Source organism: Amia ocellicauda, chromosome 3 (genome assembly GCF_036373705.1).
Source record: "Amia ocellicauda isolate fAmiCal2 chromosome 3, fAmiCal2.hap1, whole genome shotgun sequence".
In the NCBI taxonomy this organism is placed as follows: Eukaryota; Metazoa; Chordata; class Actinopteri; order Amiiformes; family Amiidae; genus Amia; species Amia ocellicauda.
The window spans coordinates 37,959,461-37,980,567 of NC_089852.1; the positions used below are offsets into that span (position 1 = coordinate 37,959,461).

Here is a 21,107-nt window from a genome sequence, read left to right on the forward strand (position 1 = left end):
TCCGTTGGAGTCATTTGAATGCAAAGAGCACCGTCTTTCGCAGGATAATTGCATCTGATTATGTAAGCCCAGCATAACATCACCTATTGGGAAAGCACTTCATGCAATGATACTTAAGTGCCGCTGCGGTGCGGACAGGGGTCCCAACCCCACATCAAATCTGTGTTACTGCATTTTACTCCATTAGATGTAAATTTTCTTATTGTTCAACAGTTCAACAGAAACCTACAGAAGAGAAACATGCTAGGCAAACTGTGGGCAAATTTCCTTATCATTTATTAAGCAGGCCTATTCATACATGACAATTCTATGCAATTTGTATTATGCAAGGGATTGAAGTGATCACCTGAGTAGGCGTTAATTCCTCCTGACGGGTTACAAATGTGCAATGCCCAGTTATCTGTGCTGCAGTTATTGTCCAAAACTCACAAAAGGCTGCACTCTACAGCCCTGTTCAAATTATCACAACTGACACAGAGGTAATGCTAGAGTAAGAAAATACCACTGAGTACCTGCATGTGGTAGCCAGGCCTGGTTTGGGTAAGAGAGGCCTGACGCAGACATTCATCAAAGCGCTGGTATTGGAAATGCTGTTGACAAAGTGGATAATCCCACTGTGTCCGGTTTGCTATCTATGACAAGGATCTGCAGCATCTCGTCAGATTGTATAGATATGTATACACACACATAAATACAGGTCCACCCATACACATTACACAAGGAAAACCTTGGGAAGGTGGGAAAGTATTCTGTGATTCGATATGCTGCCATTCGATAGAATAGAATTGTTTTTATTTTTTTTAATTACTCTTAATTATAAAGTGACCTTTAGTAAGGAGTACAATGAAGTATACTGAAATACCACATTCAAATTGAGCCCTGAAATATCAGTGCACTATGTTTTGACAAATTCTTTATTTCGATATTCATCCTATTGAAACGTTACAATTGCAGTCCTAAACACAAACAAATGGGGTGGGGAAAGACAAATAAGACGTATGCCCCAGTATTGGAGTTGTGATCACGGCTGTGTGGACTTTAACACAGAATTCCTTCAGCATGGCGTTTCATTGAGCACTTGAAGGAAACTGCTGCAGTCCACAGTGGGATTTGAATTCTGCTTGGTAGCAGTGCTGCAAAAAGGAGCTCTGTCAGATAGGAAGGAAGAGATAAATGACTTCTCTGTTGTTCACTGATGCTGGCTTATGCTAGACCGGGCCCGAGAACCTGCCCGAGGAAATACAATACACAATGAGTGATGATTCCAGGTACGGAGAGCACCATATGTCAGACACAAACACTACTTCAGCTTTGAGCTACCCTACATATTCGACTGTCATTGGTATTTTAGGTTTTCTTTTCACTTGTTTGTTTTTTATTCTCATTTCATTTATTTCCCCACTAAACAGAAATAACTAAACTCGTGCAAACATTCAGTGAGGCATGTTGGCAAGGGATCTGCTGCTGAAAAGACTAAAGACTTGTTTTAAGTGTATGGATTTCAGGGGAAAACAAAAAGATAATGAACGATCATTCAAATTAGACAGATAAGTAAAACACCCAGACAGCACTTGATTAGAAACTAAAGCTACTTAGACAACAAGACTAAGAGGGGTGAAAACACAGCAACAGATGCTGCAAACATCTGCATTAGTAAAGCGTTTTGGAGCAAACAAAATACAAGATAAACTAATTTTACTAAATTTAATCAAGATTTCTCTCTGAGGACACAACCCTGACCCGTGAAGATACTGCAGGACTGGAGGTCAACACAACAGTTACTAAAGGAGATTGGGGTGTGAAGCAATACAAGCTTTGTCTGCTGTTGTAATTTCTGTAAAGTGTCAACAGAACCGTTTGCCTAAAAAGGGATTAAACAATAACACAATTGACAAAAAAGGACAATAGATTGGGAACTTTGAAGTATTATAATCCTTTTAATTATTTCAAGTAGTTTTAAAAAGCATGCACTTAAAAAGGGAAAAGGATAGAAAACTAAATGTTGTGAGAAACTAAACTTTGAAGGAATTTGCCCTTCTGCTTTTCAATACTTTTATTATTTTAATGCACTAAATTTGGACTGTGTGAATAAGGTTTCAGTTTAATTCAAGGTGATGGCTGAAATAAGGAAATATGCACATTCAAATAATGTACTTTTGCTTTTTATCAAACTGTTTCAGGAAGAACTGTCCCGTTTCCACACGAATAATGAACTAAATGGTCACTAATGGATCCTAACAACCGGTTCACTTTATCCAAGAAGAAGTCCTTACATGGTTAGTGTAGGTCCTGAAATATAGCAGATGTGATAAAGTTTCTAAACTAGTCTGTCTGGGGAACAAACAGGCTATAAATAAGACAATGAGGGCTGTATCCCAAAAGCAGGACACTTGTTTGAGCCAGGATTGAAGTGGAGGAGAAGGGTGCTGCACGAATCTGAAAATAACCTTTAAAACCACTATGTAATGGAGAGGGGGATGGTGGGCTTTGTACAAATAAGAGCCTTTAAACACAGTGATAGTGATATTATCTAATTGGACGGAGCAGTGGAGGGGGGGCTACAATCAGCTCTCCTTTTTATCAAAGCAAGCAGCCGTCTCCCTAGAGATTGTACACAGATCCACCGAGTTACGCCTCGGAGATGCCTGGAAAGATACTCAGAGGATCTGAGTGATAGCACATTAAGGATAATATCTAATGCAGCCTCCATCCAGCAGACTGATTCACACAGCCGATCCTTTGCCGGGACGTGCTTTGAAAGCACAGCACAATGCCACTCCGCAGTCCAGGTTATATAACTGCTGTCAAGAGCTCTGGCAGTGCAGCAAGGGGGGACAAACAACAACAAGGGTGCCAGTTACAGAGATCAATCTTCATCTTGCAGCTGAAAAAGCAGAACACAAGAAAAAGGCTTTAAAAGAAGAATTAAATTCAAGATCAGTTTTTCTCCCCCACCCCCCCGGAACTATAACAGTATGTAAAATGAAAGTAATGGGGTTGCAGACACCATACAAATAAGATGTATATTACATTTGAAAGCTGCAATAAGGGCCAACCTGTGTATACTAGTGACATCTGATTATGTATAAGAGTCTCTTCATCAACCAGTGCATATTAATTGATTCATTCTGAGATTTAAACCCTTAAGTGAAAAGCAGTTAAACAGTGGGAGTTTTAGCGTTAAGAGGGAGATAAAGGATCCTGCTGAGTGTAACTGCAATGCAGCATAGAAACGACAGGTGCAGTGAAAATCAAATCAGGTCTAAGAACATAAGAACATAAGAAAGTTTACAGTCGAGAGGAGGCCATTTGTCCCATCGTGCTCGTTTGGTGTCCATCAATATCTAAGTGATCCAAGGATCCTATCCAGTCTATTTTTAAATGTTTCCAAACTTTCAGCTTCAACCACATTGCTGGGGAGTTTGTTCCAGATTGTGTCCCCGGGTGCGTGTGTCCCTGCTGATCTGGAAAAGCTCCTCTGGTTTGATGTGTTCGATGCCTTTCATGATTTTGAAGACTTGGATCAAATCCCCACGTAGTCTCCTCTGTTCCAGGGTGAAAAGGTTCAGTTCCTCAGTCTCTCAGTAGGACATTCCCTTCAGACCTGGAATAAGTCTGGTTGCTCTCCTCTGAACTGCCTCTAGAGCAGCGATATCTTTCTTGAAGTGTGGAGCCCAGAACTGTCCACAGTATCCAGATGAGCTCTAACTAGTGCATTGTACAGTCTGAACATCACTGCCCTTGTTCTCAATTCTACACTTTTGACAATATACCCTAACATCCTGTTTGCCTTTTTTATTGCTTCCCCACATTTTTTGGATTTAGAAAGTGAGGAGTCTACATAGACTCCTAGGTCTTTCTCATGCGTTACTTCCAGTTCTATTCCTCCCATAGTGTAATTATAGTGGACATTTTTGTTACCTGCATGTAATACCTTGCACTTGTCCACATTGAATTTCATCTGCCAGGTGTCGGCCCACAACTGAATATTATCTAAGTCCCTCTGAATAGCCTGTGCTGCCGAGATCTGCTGAGCCACCTATTTTAGCATCATCTGCAAATTTGTCAAGTTTGCTAACTATCCCAGAGTCCAGATCATGAATATAGATTAGAAAAAGCAAAGGCCCTAGTACTGATCCCTGTGGAACTCCACTAACAACCTCACTCCAGTTAGAAGTGACTCCTCTAATCGACACCCTCTGTTTCCTAGACATCAACCAGTTCATAATCCATGTACTTACATTACCCAGAACGCCTACAGCTTCCAATTTGAGGATCAGTCTTTGATGTGGAACCTTATCAAAAGCTTTTTGAAAATCTAAGTATATCATATCATATGCTTTCACATGATCTACAGCTGCAGTTGTGTCTCCGAAAAATTCCAATAAATTAGTAAGACATGATCTGCCTCATCTAAACCCATGTTGACCATCTCCAAGAATATGGTTTTCATTAAGATGCTCCTCTATTTTCTGTCTAAACATTTTTTGACAGGTCTAGTTCTGTCCCATTAACATGGAGAGTTTGATTAGCCTCTGCAAATGGTTTGCTTAATAGATAGGAGAAAATACTCTGCACTTGAGACTTGTCCAGATACTAAAGCAGACACACCCAAAGTCTTTTCAGGGTAGTCTAGGGTTCATGCTAGTTGACTTCCTCTCACTTCCGGGTGTAATTTGTCTTTGTCAGGGCCACATTCCCAAATTGTACTGCCCCGGCAAATCTCATTGCTGTCAACTCAGCAAGATCTGCTGTTCAATAAGCTGAATAATAAGTCTATTTCTCGTCTACGGTACAGGGAGCAGAGCAATTTAAACTTGCTGTAATAACAAAAACATTATTTAGCTGCTATTAACAATGTGGAGAAAACGTGTAATAAACCAAAATAAATTTTAATCAGTGGAAGCAGTACCGTGACATGAAACTAAAAATAAATGTTGGCCCTGTGTGGGCATTCCAACCCAGAGAGCATGCGATACCTATGGTAGGATAAGTGATAAGTGTAGATAAGAGTCTCTCCCCCTCTTCAGGGTAATCTTTAACTCACAAGTAAGGCACTGAAGGATGCAACAAATGCCCAACTCAGACATGCCTCATCTAATTCCAAAACAAAAGGCAAGGAAACTCCAGATTTCACAGTAATTTAAACATCTGCATTTAGTTTCACACACGTTTACAGCACTATACACAGGAAATTGCCAAATTTACATCTTGCCCCTGTTGAAGAGCTAAAGCAGTGCTAAGCATTACTGAGAAATATTTGAATTCACCCGAATTCAAATTCACGACTGTCCAAGACAAGAAAGTACAGAAACTGAGGACGCATGTTTTCTTGCACTTGTTTTTTCGTTACAGTAAATGAAGCTTGCGTTTCCTTTTCATAAACTAAATCTTGTCTCCTTCTCTTCTGTACCTCTTGGTTCCCAGTGATTTATGGCCAGTTGTGATTTATGTATTTGTTAGTTTATTTATTTCATGGTTTCTCGGTTCCAGTCATATTCTATACACGGGGCAGTGGGTCTGTGCCAGAACAGCCTTGCTGAGCATCTGTTTAATATACACAGAACATCCAACATCTGAGCTGCACCAGTGTGAAACCATAAGCAGTCTGTAGCCTAACATAAGTAGGAATTACTTTGAAAGACGTTTTTTATTTCCCAAGAGCATGTTGTTTTGCCTGATGTTGCAAAGGCAGCCCCAAAACAATTCAGCAAATTGTTTCAATAAGCAAATTAACTGGTATAATCTTGGGAAAAGAATGCTTCAAATGTTTTTTTTTTTAAATGCAAGTATTTAAAAAAATATATATATATATAATTAGACCACCATCAATATTATTTTCTACTCATGTGACAGGTGGCACAATTATGGTTATTTTTACTGCTTTGCTGGGCCAATTCTTGCTGCAAAGTCATTGGGCATATGCAGATTTACTGCTAAAAATGGTTGAGCGGGTGAAATACATTATGAAACAATCTTCCCTGCGGAGCTCCAAGTAAATCGGAACATATTGGGCTAATTTTAGCAAATTAAAATAAGAAAATTGTAGTTTCATAATGATAGTTATGCGACTTATGGGAAAACTGCTTTCAACATTACAAATGCACACAAATGCTTGCTCAATCTGGAGGCACAACAGGTTGTGGGCTGTGAGGTGGGGGAGTGCAACACAAAGGACTTTAACCATAACCATCCAGAAAATAACAAACTGACAAAAATAATAAAAATTAAATAAGAAATCATTCCAATGGTAAGATATTCCACAGAAGAAAGGCGTTATTTAAAAACAAAAAGGAAACTCCTTAAATAAAACAAGTCAGTCAGCTGGAACAGGAGTTTATTGCAAACTCTTCCTTACAGTATAAATGGAGAACATTCAACAGTGATTCACATCGACCACCGAATACAGTGTCAGAGCCTCGTCTGCGCAAATCACCCGTGGCCAGGACGTCCGATTCTCCGCACTGTGTGTTGAAATCAGCAACTGGTTCTCTCCTCTACGGTTCAAGATAACTGTCAAACTGCACAGGTTTCATATTCAAGAAACGAAAAAAGTGCAAATATTACATTTTTCTAGGCAGAGGAGAGATCGACAAAAATAAAAAGGTACCCTTGCAGCTTAGGAAGTTTGCCACCATTTCCATAAGCTAAACTCAAGCTAATGTTCTTGTAAGATATCGGAATGAAAACCCCACATCCACCCTGTCCAATTTGCTAATCAGCTGTATTCAAACTCAATTTATTGATTGGCTTCTCTTGATGCAGATACCTTGATGAGATCTGTGTTATACAGTGCACTCAGGAGCTGCCTGAGCATTTCCCCCCGAGCCGTTCACAGCAGTCATCAGTGGGAATGCCTTGGACATGGTGGCTGTGGATTTGCAGCACATTTCTTACACCAGGCATGGGGAAGGAGCACCAGGAAACATGACACGAGAGATGGGAATGCCAAAAACAACATCCTGGCTTTCCTCTCCTGCACTGGCCATCACTGCTACACTAAGGCTAAATTGTATAAATTTACAATTAAAGCAAGCAACAGTGATTTCAGACAGCATGAATGTATCATCAGATGCTCATCTGCTGAAGCACAACATACTGATCCTGGAATTTGAAGGTTCCCATTAAATCACAGCTTTACAACTAATTAAATAGAGCAGCTATTTCTATCAAAGTGATGCCTTATCAATAACAGATCTGGGAACATGCTGGCTTTACCTGGAAGCTGCCCTTCTCCTTCCCTCTTGTCTCTAGTGTCTTTCATGGCTTCAAAACCTTCATTCTCCCATCAAAGCAAGCTCAGAGAACATGTAGATACTGCTAACTACTGCACTGAAAAGACAGCCCTCTCTAAAACGCCAGCTGATCAGCTAAGTACTGTTCTAAAACCAGCAGACGTAAACAAATCCACACAATACCGAGTACAGTACATGGATTCTGAGCTAAAGGTCAAAACCAAATGTGCTAGAATCCTAAAGGACCTCGAATAATGTGTATGAAACGAGAGCGAGACCGACAGCTAAAGAATTTCCACTTCATTTAAACATTGAACATGTTTCAAAAGTGAGATGTTACTCTCATGCATTAAATCTAAAATAAGATCTGCTTTATCTTACCATTATTCCTCATTTTGAGTTGTTTTTTAATCCACTGTCCCTCTATATAAAAGTGGAAACGCACGAGACAGACAAATTAAAGAGGAAAATAAATGAACCCAAACATCATATATACTGCTCATCACAAGATATGACCCCATCCATCATAAGTGTTCGAAAATACAACATTATCTGTATTGGTTATTTATTTATTTATTTATTATTGATTTTATTTTTTTCAGTCAAATTTCTAAAGATTTTTGAGTCAGATCCTGTAGGGCTCAAATGTTTTGGGGAACATTTTTTAAAATCGTGATAAATCAGTACATTTCATCATACGTACTATTATTTATTCTGAAAATCCATACACAGGAAGTGGGGTTATGCCTAGGAAAGCACTTCCTGGCCGCAGACCAATGAGAGAGTAGAGTTTAAGGCCAATGGGGTAACATTCATACAGAAAAATTTTACTAAAAATGTATAAATTCTGTCAACACTTAGTCATTTCTTAAATACAGAAACTATTGCAGAATACCAAGATGTTACTCAGAAGTGTTTGGTTATCCACCTCGCATTTCAATTACTACGACCATGTATATATCATATGATGACACTTTATGACTTTCACAGGTGGCTTGAATTTTACTATTTTTTATTTAGTTGTACAAGTCCCAGAAAAAGAAAAAGAAAAATATTTTTAAAAGTAACCAGAAAGCTAAAGAGTCCTTTAGTAAAACTAATTGTGTACCATTTTATTAATCTGAAATCCGATGGATAGCACATGCCGAAGACTCAGATCATTTTGCTCATAATTTTATAATCCTGGCACCCTTGGATTATTCTTATTTAATATTATTATTATTATTATTATTAAAACGTACCAGTTGCTACGCAGTCCAAGAATCGCAGCACGAGAAACTTCCCCTCAGATTGTAAACAGAACCAACCAATTTCAATGTATTACAATAAACCTTCTTATATTTTAAACAATCTTAAAAAGACATTTAAAAAAGGAGGAATTGAAAAAGCACTTTGCTTAATTAAAGGAGAATGGGAAAAAAGGCTTGAGGGTTTAAGATTCTTTTTTTTTTTTTTTTGTCTTTAAAACGTACCGAAAAAAAAAAATCCTTCACACCCTTCAGAGGGCTGTAAAGGTAATTTAAGATCAGCAGTTTTTTCTCTTTAATGTTTTGTTCATTTGATTGATTAAGATCCTTTAGTCTGTTGTTCATGAGCCGGTCATGAATCCCAGGAGCCCAGTGTCTGTGCAGGAGGGCAGGCAGCAGGCCCTTCGAGCCAGGGCTGGGCGAGGAGCTGATGGTGATGGCGGGGGCGGGCAGCCGGCAGACTAGCGGTTATTCTTGGCCGCCTCCTTGGCTGCCAGGATGAGGGGAGTGAGGCTGGACAGGGGCTTGGCTACCTTCAGGAACTGGTGCTGGGGAGAAGACAGAGGAGTCAATCAGATAAGGCACAGCACTGCGTACACTCCACATTTACTGTAGATACGCCAGCGTTGAAACATGACCAATTGACACACTGAACCTAAACACGAGAAGTCTGAATTGCTGCACGTGTGTGGAGAGGAACCATAAGGCGTCACAATCCCTCCTTCACTCAGGTCCTCCCTTAAGCAGGCATCAGTCGAGATCCAGCTGCACGAACACAGCAGTCAACGGGACCAAGTTTGTCATTTTGGCCAGTATTTTGCCAATGCTGCATATCAGGTTCACAGCTGCAACACTTCATACGTAATGCAATTGCTTCATCTTTCTTTGCAGTTCCATTATCTGCTTAAAAAACCATCTGATCCCACTGTTCTGTAATAACAAAGTATTTGTTTATTCTGAGGGATGACCAGTAATAATTCAATGGCCAGAGAAGAACCAATATCCAGCTTCCATAGTTCAACAGTATCTAGAACACACAGATGAAATCATGGTAACAGAGGGATATCTAACGAAAAGCCTTCCAACACAGCAAGGCCCATGAGCAAATCACTGAAAACTCCAAATTAGCCAACTGCTGTGAACCGAGGGTCAAGCTCACAAAGTCTCAGACAGCAACCATTGCCCTGGTTTTCTCGTCCCCAACAGGTCTGGACCAAACCATCAAGAGACAGACCAGCTGAACAAAATGAATGGGGTTGAATGGAAAACAAGAAATAAATAATAATTTAGGTTTCCCACTCAAGGCCAACCATGCAATCTGAATTGAAGCGGCTAGTCGTGTTGTAACACATTAAATCTTTCCAGAAGATTCTGTGCTGTTCTCATCTAGTCTGAAGTTCTCCTCAAACAAAAGGCCCATTGTGAAGAAACTACTATGCCAACTAAGCTTAAAAGCGACGGCTACTTGAGGAAGTGACTGGCAAAAATAGTTTTCCTTACAATAACAGGGTATCTTCAAACCTGCAATTTAAAAGCCTTTTTTTAATTTGAAATTCCCTTCTGCCCATTTGGATCGTGTCCCATAACCCCTTCCAAAGGAACCAAAGGACAAACAGAGCAGACAGCAGCAAAGAAATCAAACAGATTGACAGGCATACAAACAAATACAGGCAGGCAGCCAATCAGACGGACTGGGGGGAAGGCCAGAAAGGAGCACATCTTACCTGCAGCAGCTCCTTGGCTGAGCCTCTCTTCTCTACGTCCATTTCAAGGCAGCGATTGAGGAAGTCTCTGAATATCGAGGACAGCTTCTCTGGGTTCTGGAGTTCAGGGGTACCGTTTGTAGCAATGAGATACAGTGCCTGTAAGAGAGGAGGATGAGGCAGTCAGACACGGAACCAGGTTGGAAGAGCAAATAGTCGGCTGTTGTCTGTACACTGGCTGACACCCTGACTCAGGAGCCATTTTGATCTTTGGTTTTTAAATCACTCCTGCATTCTAACCGCTTGGAAAAAGCAGCCGAAATCTCAGATCGAGCAGACAATGCGCCCAGCTTTCAGTCGATGAGGCCTGGATGCATTTTTCTAGCCGCTGCGATGATTCATTGATGAACCTACTCGGCTCGAACCGCTGCAGCTCATTAGAATGTGTGGAAGTCAATTAGTGAAAGCGATACTTCTGAGTAACCGCTGTACAGTTAATTAGCCAGGAAAATTCCAGAGTTCTTGCTTTTTAATGTCATAGTAATCAATAGACGTCGAAAGTATGGAGGGTCTAGACTTTTAGTTGGGGCTTCATATTGTTAGTGTCCGAAAATGCGCAGTTAGTGTCTCCCAATCAGTCAAGCCATGAGAGTAAGGTTTTTGGTTTTCTCCAGACAGAACTAAAGAGTTTGAAAATAATACATTTTTTAAAACTGTACAGGTAAATATTAAAGGGTGGAAAAGATGAGATTTGGTTCATTCATATGCTTATCACTTACATTTCACCACAGGTAATTCATAAATTGCTTTCAGGGCTGAAACAAGAGTTGTGTTTGTTAAGGTATCGCCAATCGCTGATCTCTGTTTTGCATCATAATCTCTTTACATCACTGTCAGGATGGCAGAGGCAGATTTGTAACCCTTCCTTACATAGAAAAAAACATCCACTGATGATAAGTTAAATACACTATGCACTAAAATCCCCCACAAAAAGCAATCGCATTACTTCTGACTAGGTAGCATAAAAAAAAATCCCAAAACAACTTCCAGTCTCCCGATTCTCTAATTTGTCCAGTCGCAGCTCACAGTAGCGGTGTTCACTGCTCCACTCAGCTAAGACGGTCACAAAGCAGAGTCACAGGGGAGGAGAGAAGCACAGTGTGCGAGAGAGGTGGGTGGAGATGCGTCACACGGGGGAAAAAAAAAAAAAAAAAAAAAAAAAAAAAAAAAATCGGGAGAGATCTAGTTGCATCGTCTCTACAGCTTCAGACGAGAGCGCAGGCAGCGCCGTGGGCAGCTGGTGGGGACCTCACAGTGGGCGTCAAGGTGCTCGGCTAGTGCTGGGAACCTGCTGGCTGATATTCTCACCACTGAAGCAAATTTACATTTCTGTGTCAGCATCAGTCGGCAACAAAGGAATTTGTTTTCAAAGCGTTGCCTTTTTTGCAGGCCAATGCACAAGAGCATCAAAGAGGAAACTGGACATGAAAGGGATGACAAAACTAGCTGCACAAGAAACGTACTTGCTGTAGTTGTGAAAACATTACTCTATATAGCAATCATGTGAAGAAAATGTGGCATATTAACATTTTTAGGGTAAATATAAAAGACATTATTATGCCAAATAGAGAGCAAATTACAATATTAAAATAAATTATTGATTACCACTTACCCTCAGTGGGTTTTCATTGAGATATGGAGGTTCTCCCTCTATCATTTCGATGGCCATGATGCCCAGGGACCAAATGTCCACTTTTGGACCATAAGCTTTCCTAGTCACCACCTCTGGCGCCATCCAGTAGGGTGTTCCTACCATGGTACTGCGCTTACTCTGCTCTGGGGTAATCTGGGCACAGAAACCGAAGTCAGCTGTGGAAAGAGACACAAGACATGAGTCAGTTGGGGGTTCAGTGCCTCAACATTCCATCAGCACATTGCAAATACTGAGCAGAGAATAAGGGCTCGTTCACACTAGAGGTTTGTTTCGTATTCAGTGCGGTTTGGTTCTTTTGAAGAAGAGTGAACAACACATTTCGATTGGCAAACCAACCGAACCGAAACAAACTGAGACAGCGGTTCGCTTGGAAAATTTGAATGTGACACGGGGAAGTCTCTGTTCTTTTGCAACCAGAAAACGAACCCCATATTTCAACCAATAACATGTAGTTTTAACTGTACAGTACCAGTTAAGATAACATTTATATGTATTTGTTCATGTACTTATTTTTAATGGTAACAGTCTTACAACAATTGGATATTGGTCTATATTCATCAAGGTTTTTTTTTTTTTTCCTAAATGGAATATAATGCAAATTAAAGTTAACATGTATACATCAGAGTGTACACTTTTATCTAAAGATGCTGCGTGTGAGCCAGTAATTTTTCAATCATTTTGCGGCTTTTGTTTGTGAGAAATAACAAATTGCTATAAAAATCCTTCATTTAATGTATTGTGTAAAGCACTATGTTTAAAAGGTATGGCAGTAGCAGTAAAATACTCGTAGATGGATATTTAGGGGACGTCACACTACTGTGTTATTGTATATTGGCAAAACAATCACCATTCGGTAGCGCAAAGTACACCGATTATAATATTCACAAGTATAGCAGCCTATTATATTCAATAACTGCATTCAGAATGATTAAATATTGTATCAGTTCATGATACAGAATCCTCAGATATTCTGAAACTGAATTGCCGGTCAAATCTGCGCACATCCTGCACAATGTGAACGCGCCCATGTATTATTCAGTTGTAGCAGAAGTAGACTGTCAAATGTGTTTGGTCTACTGTATGTAGTTACTTTATTACTGTCATATATATTTGTAATTGCATGCGTTATGCTGCCTTTTCTCATATGCACTAATCATGTAAAATGTAAATATCCGGTGTTTTTTTTAATTCAAAAACGAACTGGGCTCACTTGATTATTGCAATGTGAACACAAGTGATCCGAGTCCTGAGAAGACATGGAAGTGAACCACGAAAACAAACCCAAGTTAGTTTCCAAACGACCTGAGCACGTTTGTACACAAGACAAGTGTGAACAGCGAGCACACCGATACATTGTTTCAAAGCAAACCCACCTGATGTACTTTGAAAGGAACCCAGTGTGAATAGGGGGTAAAACTACTATTTAAACAAGACATGGAAGAAAAAGGAAGATTGTATTTATTGTTCAATCAGTAATTGATCAAAACCCCACCTATACAGCAGATCCTCTTTGCTTTGTAAAAATTCCAGGGTCTGTTAGATGGATTATATCTCAAATGTTGCAGCACACAGAGCTTTCGATGCAAGAGTCCGTATTGCAAATCATTCAAAACTAATTACACAGTTTTACTGTGAAGTACAAAGACCTGCTCCAATGACGCCCTCTGCTGTTGGCAGGGTTGAACTGGCTATATTTTACATTAAGAGACCACTTAACATCGATTTCTGAACTTGGAGTGGTCTCAATTTTTCCCAGAGCTGTATAAATATATTTACCTAGGTAAACAATAGTATATCATTGTCACTGTAACAAACCATGAGATTTGACTAAGATCATGTCAGCACAGAAAGAAATCTGATTAAACAGGCTTCCTCATTGCTTTGAGAGGCGTAATATATGGCGCAGTGATGGCTTAATGTGGTGTAACCCTTAAACAAACGCACATCAGCACAATGAACTGCATGATGTAAAAATCAGACCACAGACTTACTGAGCTTGACAGAGCCGTCCATTCCCAGCAGGATGTTGTCACTCTTGATGTCTCTGTGAATCACCTGGTTGCAATGTAGGAACTCCAACGCTTGTAGACACTAGAGGAGTAAAATACAAATAAATCAATCTCATAGTTCACCTAAGGTCAGCAGATTGACAGACATACCTAAATCCTTGTCATTAACTTCTCCATTAACTCTTAGTACACTGAGAGGAGCGGCTTTTTTCTTACTGAATGGCATGCCACAACTATGAGAAGCCCAACACAGAGGAAGCAATGCCAGCTAGTGTCAACTGTCATTGAAATGTCTTTGATGCTTCCTGTTCATGGGAGAAATTAGATGCCAGGCTGATGGTTCTCTGGTTCCAGTATGAAGCCTCTACAGACAGTGTCTCAAACTCAGTTCCTGGAGGGCTGCAGTGTCTCGTTCTTGGCCTTTTGTTCCTACCCTCTGCGATACTTATTTGGTCCAATTTAACTAATTAACATAATATTTCATATCTGCCACAAGGTTTAAAACGAAGGTATAGTCAGTCCACTTAAATCAAAATCACGTTTTAAATCTTGAGACAGTGTTAAACAGGTCTAGCGGAGAAAACAACTAGATGCATGAAGTCATGGAGGGCTCTCCAGTTACAAGGAAAAGCAGAAGACACCACAGGCCTCCAGGAACTTTGGGTTTGAGACCCCTGACCCGTTACAATAAATAACAGGACTCACTTCTCGGCACACAGCGGCTATCTGGGCTTCATCCATGCAGGTTTCGGTCACCACGTCTGTCAGGGAGCCCCCAGCCAGGTACTCCATAACTACCCATAGCTCATCACCCACAAGGTAACTGCAAATAGGAGGGAAAAAAAAATGTATCCCTCTGGAATCTAACCATCCCCTTAACTGACAAAAACCCAGTTCATTGGTTGCAACATGACCGATCATTACATCACATGAAAAGAACCCTTGGGGGGGCATGTGTGATGTTTTCATATATTGAAAAGTAGAATGAAATGCTTGCATTGCACTTAGACAAACCAAAAGATAATGTTTGCGATCTATAAGTGATCTTTATCATAGCATTTTAGTTTTTTCTCAGCTTAAGCTCTCTGAAGCCAAGATTTTTATGACCCTAATTGAATGCACAATTTAGTATTAGGACAGCTTGTGTACTGAACTAAACTAACTCAAGAGGATTGATTTGCCACAATGATATCAGCAAGCAAATACAGTGTCACAGTGTCGGTTTACTTGTTAATGTCAGTGTTTCGGCTCGTTGTGCTTACCTGTCTAAATAATTGACAATATTAGGGTTCTTGTTTTCCCTCATTACAAGGATTTCATTGATGATCAGTTCTTTCTTCGGTTGCTGCTGAAGATTCATCTGCTTAATGGCAACCTTAGAGAAAGAAATCACAGCACGGACAGTGATCAATGGAGAGGCTGCTGGGAGACATTCGGATCCGAGAGCTTTCAAAATCTAAACTTAATGAGTTGTAAGACCAACATTGAAACCATCAACTTCTATACTTCAGACAAGGAGCCTAAACCAACATCCCATAATATTGATTGTGTAGACTTGACACACTTATCCATTCATGGTATACTGTTGCATAATTAATACTGCACATGAATGTAGCAATCAGTGGGCCCAAATAAATGCATGTACTGATTATCATTCATGGTTATTACTTAGGCACACCGAACTGCAAGCATTTACAAGGCTTGTAGATTGCTAATGTAAAGCTAGAATAATGACCGCATTAAAACAATGTTGTGTAGAAGATCCTCTGTTGCATTAGGACAATATAATGGACTTTAACAACCAGTTCCTCCGTTCTAATGCAACTTTACAATCAGAGTGTCGATTTAGATCTTAAATGCTTGGCTTTTAGTACTACAATGTTTTGAGTTTCCTCATCAAGTAGAAGGCAGACATAATAAAGGGAGACTTCAGAAAAGATTAAATTTGACCCAAGAGGGGGTTGTGGCTGTTTTAAAAAGACAGAAGCTTATATCCTAACTATGTAAAGAGATTAATATAATAAATCATCCACAATGAACCAACATAAATGTTTAACAATAAAGAAAAGATTAGGAAATGGAGTATATACGCCTCCCAAGACTAACCAAGACAATACTCTGGAAGTCCACCATCATATGATCAGCAATAAAATAATATTAATGCAACATTTTACAGCCAAGGCAGCACGAGCTGAATAATGTATTTTATGTGCATGGTATCGCAAACTGCTGAGTTTCATCTCGGCCTGAATTATGCAGCAGGAGATGTTGCATGTTTGATGGATGCTCTCCTGGTTGTTTATTTTCTAATTTATGGATCCATATGCCATCAACTTATTTTGCTTTTTAAATAACTTCCTTATATAGACAGCTGCTATGAGGCTTAGAGGTGTTTGGGAACCGAATGAAATGTACTAAAAAAAAGAGACATTAAGATTTTGGCTGAAGACGACTCCTTTAATTAAAGTAGTGAGCAGAATATAAAACCCTGTGCTGTCAGGAGCCATGCATTTACAAATGAGCCTCCGAAGAGAAGTTAAAAAGAAGTCGGATTTGCAATTAGTTTTACAGAAGCCTCTGTGATGATCCTTCAGACCGGTGCATCTTAATGAAGAACAAAATTACTATAACCTAACTCTTACCTCTTGTCCAGTTGCTATGTCTATTGCTGTATATACTGTTCCTGAAGCTCTGTTGGCAAAACACAAACACAACAGGAAAGGTTAAAGCTAGATGACACCCTTTAACAATCATCCATACGGACTGCACAGATGATGTCATAGTATAGTTTTAAAGTCCTGTCTTATGGGACATACGAAGGGAGTAATAGAAGACGCATACATACCCTTGGCCAATCTTTTCAAACCTTGTATACTTCTTCTTGGGGTCTCCCACACTAACAATGCTTCCTGCAACAGAAACGGACAAGTTAACAGGGGCACACTTGGGGAGAGACGACATTGGACATGAGGGTGGTGGACCTGGGACAGAACTGGGGCACAGAGAAATACCAAATAACTTATTTCACAGAAATATAAAGACCTTTTAATAGCCAACAGTGCGGGCCTTTGCTGGTCACTCCACATTCAGGGACAGCTACACTAGAAAGCATACGGGTGTGTAAAATTAATTAACTGTGGAAAGCTGTATTGAAGCCGCAGATTCAGGGAGATAATTATTCAAATTCACAAGGAATTGGCTTTCAAGGTCACTGTAAGAAAAGCTGTTGATGTGGAGAGCCCAGCAGACACCTCGGTCGTGGCATTAAGCTGAAGATACAGTAGGAGGGGGTGGATTTTGCTGCTCGTTTAATTCTGCACCACAAGCAGGATTAAGAGTCAGGGGGATCTGGACGACCTGTGGGACGCATGCTTGTGGGAGGCAGAATGTCAATTCCTTCCCAGAACACAGACAGACAGCAGCACTGCACTGCACTCAGGCAGAAGGGATGAAGTTTCAGTGACCTAAATCCCTAAACTTCAGAAAGCTCAGAGCTCAGCGTTGATCACACAGCTGTTGCCCTTCCCATTCAGCACAGCGCACCATTTCACACACTGCATAGGAAGGCAGGAGAAAACAAACTGAAAGAAGGTGTGACATCCATGAACACGACAGAGGATTGAAAATGCTTGGCCACTGTAGACAGCATCACTTCTTACCAGTAGAGGGCGACCTTAGCACATCTGTAGCATGGAGCGTTCGATAGAACAACATTGATAAGAAGTATGGCAACAAGCCCTTGCATGTCCAAATTACAATGAAATAATTTGACATTTTAAAATACCTGTATAACATAGGCACCCCATGATGCTAAAACACTTGAGTCCTTGACAATCATTTCTGACTCATTAGTTTAGAGAAATTTGGATCTGCAAAAGTACAGGCCACCGTCACAATACAAATGTCTTTCTGGGGTCAAAAGTAGGATTTCAAGTTTTCCAGGACAAACTACAGTTCTGTCATGTTTCAGATTTAATCTCATACACAGCACAACAGGTTTGTTAGATCAAAAAGCCTGGTAACAACATTTAACCAAAAAAAATGTAATAAAATTCAAAAATCCGTCAAACAGTCCATATTTGTTTTTTAAGAGATAAAGTACTTCCTGCTAGGGAGGCTGAAATGGAGCACTGTAGGTGTACATTTTTAAAGCTGAAAAGGGACACCACTCCCGGTACAGTGAGGGAAAAAAGCCTTGAAACCTTAATGACTTGGAGAGGATCTGCAAAGAGGAGTAGGACAAAATCCCTCCTGAGATGTGTGCAAACCTGGTGGCCAACTACAAGAAACGTCTGACCTCTGTGATTGCCAACAAGGGTTTTGCCACCAAGTACTAAGTCGAAGGGGTCAAATACTTATTTCCCTCATTAACATGCAAATCAATTCTGTCTCTCACTGTTAAAATACACCTACCATTAAAATTATAGACTGATCATTTCTTTGTCAGTGGGCAAACGTACAAAATCAGCAGGGGATCAAATACTTTTTTCCCCTCACTGTATATGGTCCAGTGCTAACAGACTCCAACTCATAAAGCAAAGCCTCCATGTCTTTGTATTGTTGCACTAAAACAATATGATTTAGCGGTCTGAGGCTACGTACTTAATTTTTCCAGAATCTCCTCGTCTGACATCTTGGTCTTCTTCCTCTGCTTGTCTGCGCTGCGCGGGAGGGTGCTGGATGGGGTGGTGCTGCTGCTCTCTGCCGGGGGGGAGATTGGCGAAGTGGCGGCATCTTTGGTAGGGGGCGGCGGGAGGGGCTCGATCACTGAGCGAGTGTATATCTGTCAGAGAGAGACGTGGTTACATTTCTGAGTTTATTGGGATTATAACCTTGGAAAAGGCAATTTTCCAAGATCCGACAGTACTGTTGGCGTTGACACTCACGTTGAACCTTCCAAATTGACTTCAAATTAAATGCTTTTAGGAGTGGCGCACAATTTATTTAGGGTCTATGCACATTAAAGGCAGTCTGTGTGTCATTTCTAAATTGCTTGTCCCTCAAAAGCCTCCACATAAAGACTGCAAATGCATGAAGCTTCTATAAAATAACTGTTTCTATTTCGGAAACGGAGCAGAGAGAAAATGTTAAACTGATTTATTTTTAAAATCAAACCATTTGCTTAAGAACTTGGCTAAAGCTGTTTACAGACAGGTCCCCTTTCATTATATAATCAAAAGGGTAACATACAAGAACATTATGATGGTTAAAGTGAGACCAAAGAATACAATATGTTGAAAATCAAAAATTAGCCATCACTTACACCTTGCTATAGCACTAGAAATTCAGACCTATATAAAATAATTTGATTATTGGAATTGTGTTTTGTAGGAGGGGATTAAGAATAACAGCAGCTGAAATAATTGGTATTGATCAGTCAGCTCTTCGTGGAAAGAGATTAAGAAACGTCTCTAACTGTCGAAAGAGGAACGCAATTCCTCAAAGACAAATCAAGATAATGAAAACAGATTATCAGTTTTTCCGGTTTTTTATGTTTTTCCGTATTGATCATTAAACTGTTATTAATTAAAATAAATTAAAATTTCCCCAATCGATTGCACGATTGAAATAAACATCCTGCTAACACACAAGTCAATACATAAACTCAATCAATCATTTGGACCTCCTTATGGTAAAGCCAATGGCAGTGATACAATTACAGGCACTTCTACGCAGTATCATAATGGAAGCTGTTGGAGTGTGTTACTACCTTTATTAGGTTTTCTCCACACCTCCCCCCCATACTCCCCAGTCACTGACATTGCAAAGGAGTAGAACAGCCCCAGGGCCGTGTCAGAAACAACGACACTCAAACGCACATGTTTCAGAGAAAATAATTTCCTGCAATTTCAGGTAAGCCTCACTATGAGCCTTTATTTATTTATTTTGGGGGGAGGGGGATGCATTAAATTGTCAAGAACTCAAAGCATCATGTGAAATGGGAAACTGATCTAGTTTAAAAAGCAATTGTCAAGTGTTGTATACATCTCCACAGTAGAAAAAAAGCACTGGTAAGACGTCCCCAATGGCAGCCACAGTCAATATTTCTGAAATATTTTAAATTGAACTCAACAGAAGTCCGGGCTTTACCAACTTAATGTGAATGGCTTGCATCTCAATATACTAAACTAAAGAAATTTTTCTCCCCCCTCAGATTCATTTAGCTGGTAAGCGGTTGTCAATTGATATAAATTGGGAATGCATGCTAGACTTTATACAATGAAGAAACTCTGGCTGAATGCTTTAATCTAATTAGAATCGCGGAGCAGTTTGACCTGGAATATTAGATTCATTATTTGCTTGATGCATGTTCACAATTGCTAAAACTGCAAATGCTCTTTGTCAAGGCCAGGCTAGATGTGAACACGAACACACAGGTTGAATTTGCACACACCACAGTAAGTGCTACTTTGGAGCAGTTTGCAGTTCTCACAGATCATTGACACACAATACGACCCTGAGGTGGGCATCGGGACACTTACAGATTTGGTGTGCTCCGGCCGGGGGGCAATCACTGGCGGTGGGGTCGTCTCGTCCTCGTCATCATCCTCCGAGACGGGGGGCACCGCGGGCGACTCCGACACGGCTTTCGTATTCTACAGCGACAGCATTTCAGACTCAATGTTTGCCCAATGAGAGTCCACTTCTTCACCAATATCATTCAGCACAATACAATTTATAAAAAAATAAAAGTTTAAGTCGCCTTGTTTTCAGATCTGTGACAGAGGGATATCGAGGTGTGGCACACAACCCTGAAGTGTTAAAGGACACTCCTTACTGTGAATAGTCTGTGGCCTTGGTCACCTCGAGGCCAACACTGAAGCTAACATTACAGTATACTGGTAGGCAAAGGAGGCTGAAGGAAAGGGGAAAAGTGTATAATTTCACCAGAGTTTGCTGCAGAGTCCCTACCACCCTCATGCTGTGGATTAAACTTCATTTGGCTCCTTTTTCATTGTCCTACTTTTCAAACATATATTGATAATACACAGAAACGGGAAACTATCAGTTATCAGAACAAAGTATATTCATTTGATCAAATATTACTGGCATGCTGAAATGGCTAGGCCCTGCATTATCAGCAATATGTTTTACCCACCAAATATTTGCTTTAAAACAACTCTGCCACAATTATATATAAATACATACCTAGAGCTATAAACTGTGATGCAAAAGCCAGGGCCAGTGCTTGTGTGACC

General features: G+C 40.2%; 1 protein-coding gene across 3 annotated transcripts in view; it reads right to left on the reverse strand.

Annotated features, from left to right (window-relative positions):
* Window positions 1-8,230: 8,230 nt before the first annotated feature.
* Window positions 8,231-21,107, reverse strand: part of pak1 (p21 protein (Cdc42/Rac)-activated kinase 1) — a 40,275-nt gene continuing 27,398 nt past the window's right edge. For all 3 annotated transcript variants that reach the window (XM_066699320.1, XM_066699322.1, XM_066699323.1), the window contains exons 6-15: window positions 20,391-20,504; window positions 18,511-18,691; window positions 16,754-16,817; window positions 16,551-16,599; window positions 15,171-15,283; window positions 14,614-14,731; window positions 13,891-13,990; window positions 11,858-12,054; window positions 10,207-10,344; window positions 8,231-9,030 (exon numbers count right to left, since the gene is read on the reverse strand). In XM_066699320.1, coding sequence (XP_066555417.1) covers window positions 8,944-9,030; window positions 10,207-10,344; window positions 11,858-12,054; window positions 13,891-13,990; window positions 14,614-14,731; window positions 15,171-15,283; window positions 16,551-16,599; window positions 16,754-16,817; window positions 18,511-18,691; window positions 20,391-20,504 — 1,161 coding nt within the window. In that variant the 3' untranslated portion in view covers window positions 8,231-8,943. The remainder of the gene's footprint in view (window positions 9,031-10,206; window positions 10,345-11,857; window positions 12,055-13,890; window positions 13,991-14,613; window positions 14,732-15,170; window positions 15,284-16,550; window positions 16,600-16,753; window positions 16,818-18,510; window positions 18,692-20,390; window positions 20,505-21,107) is intronic.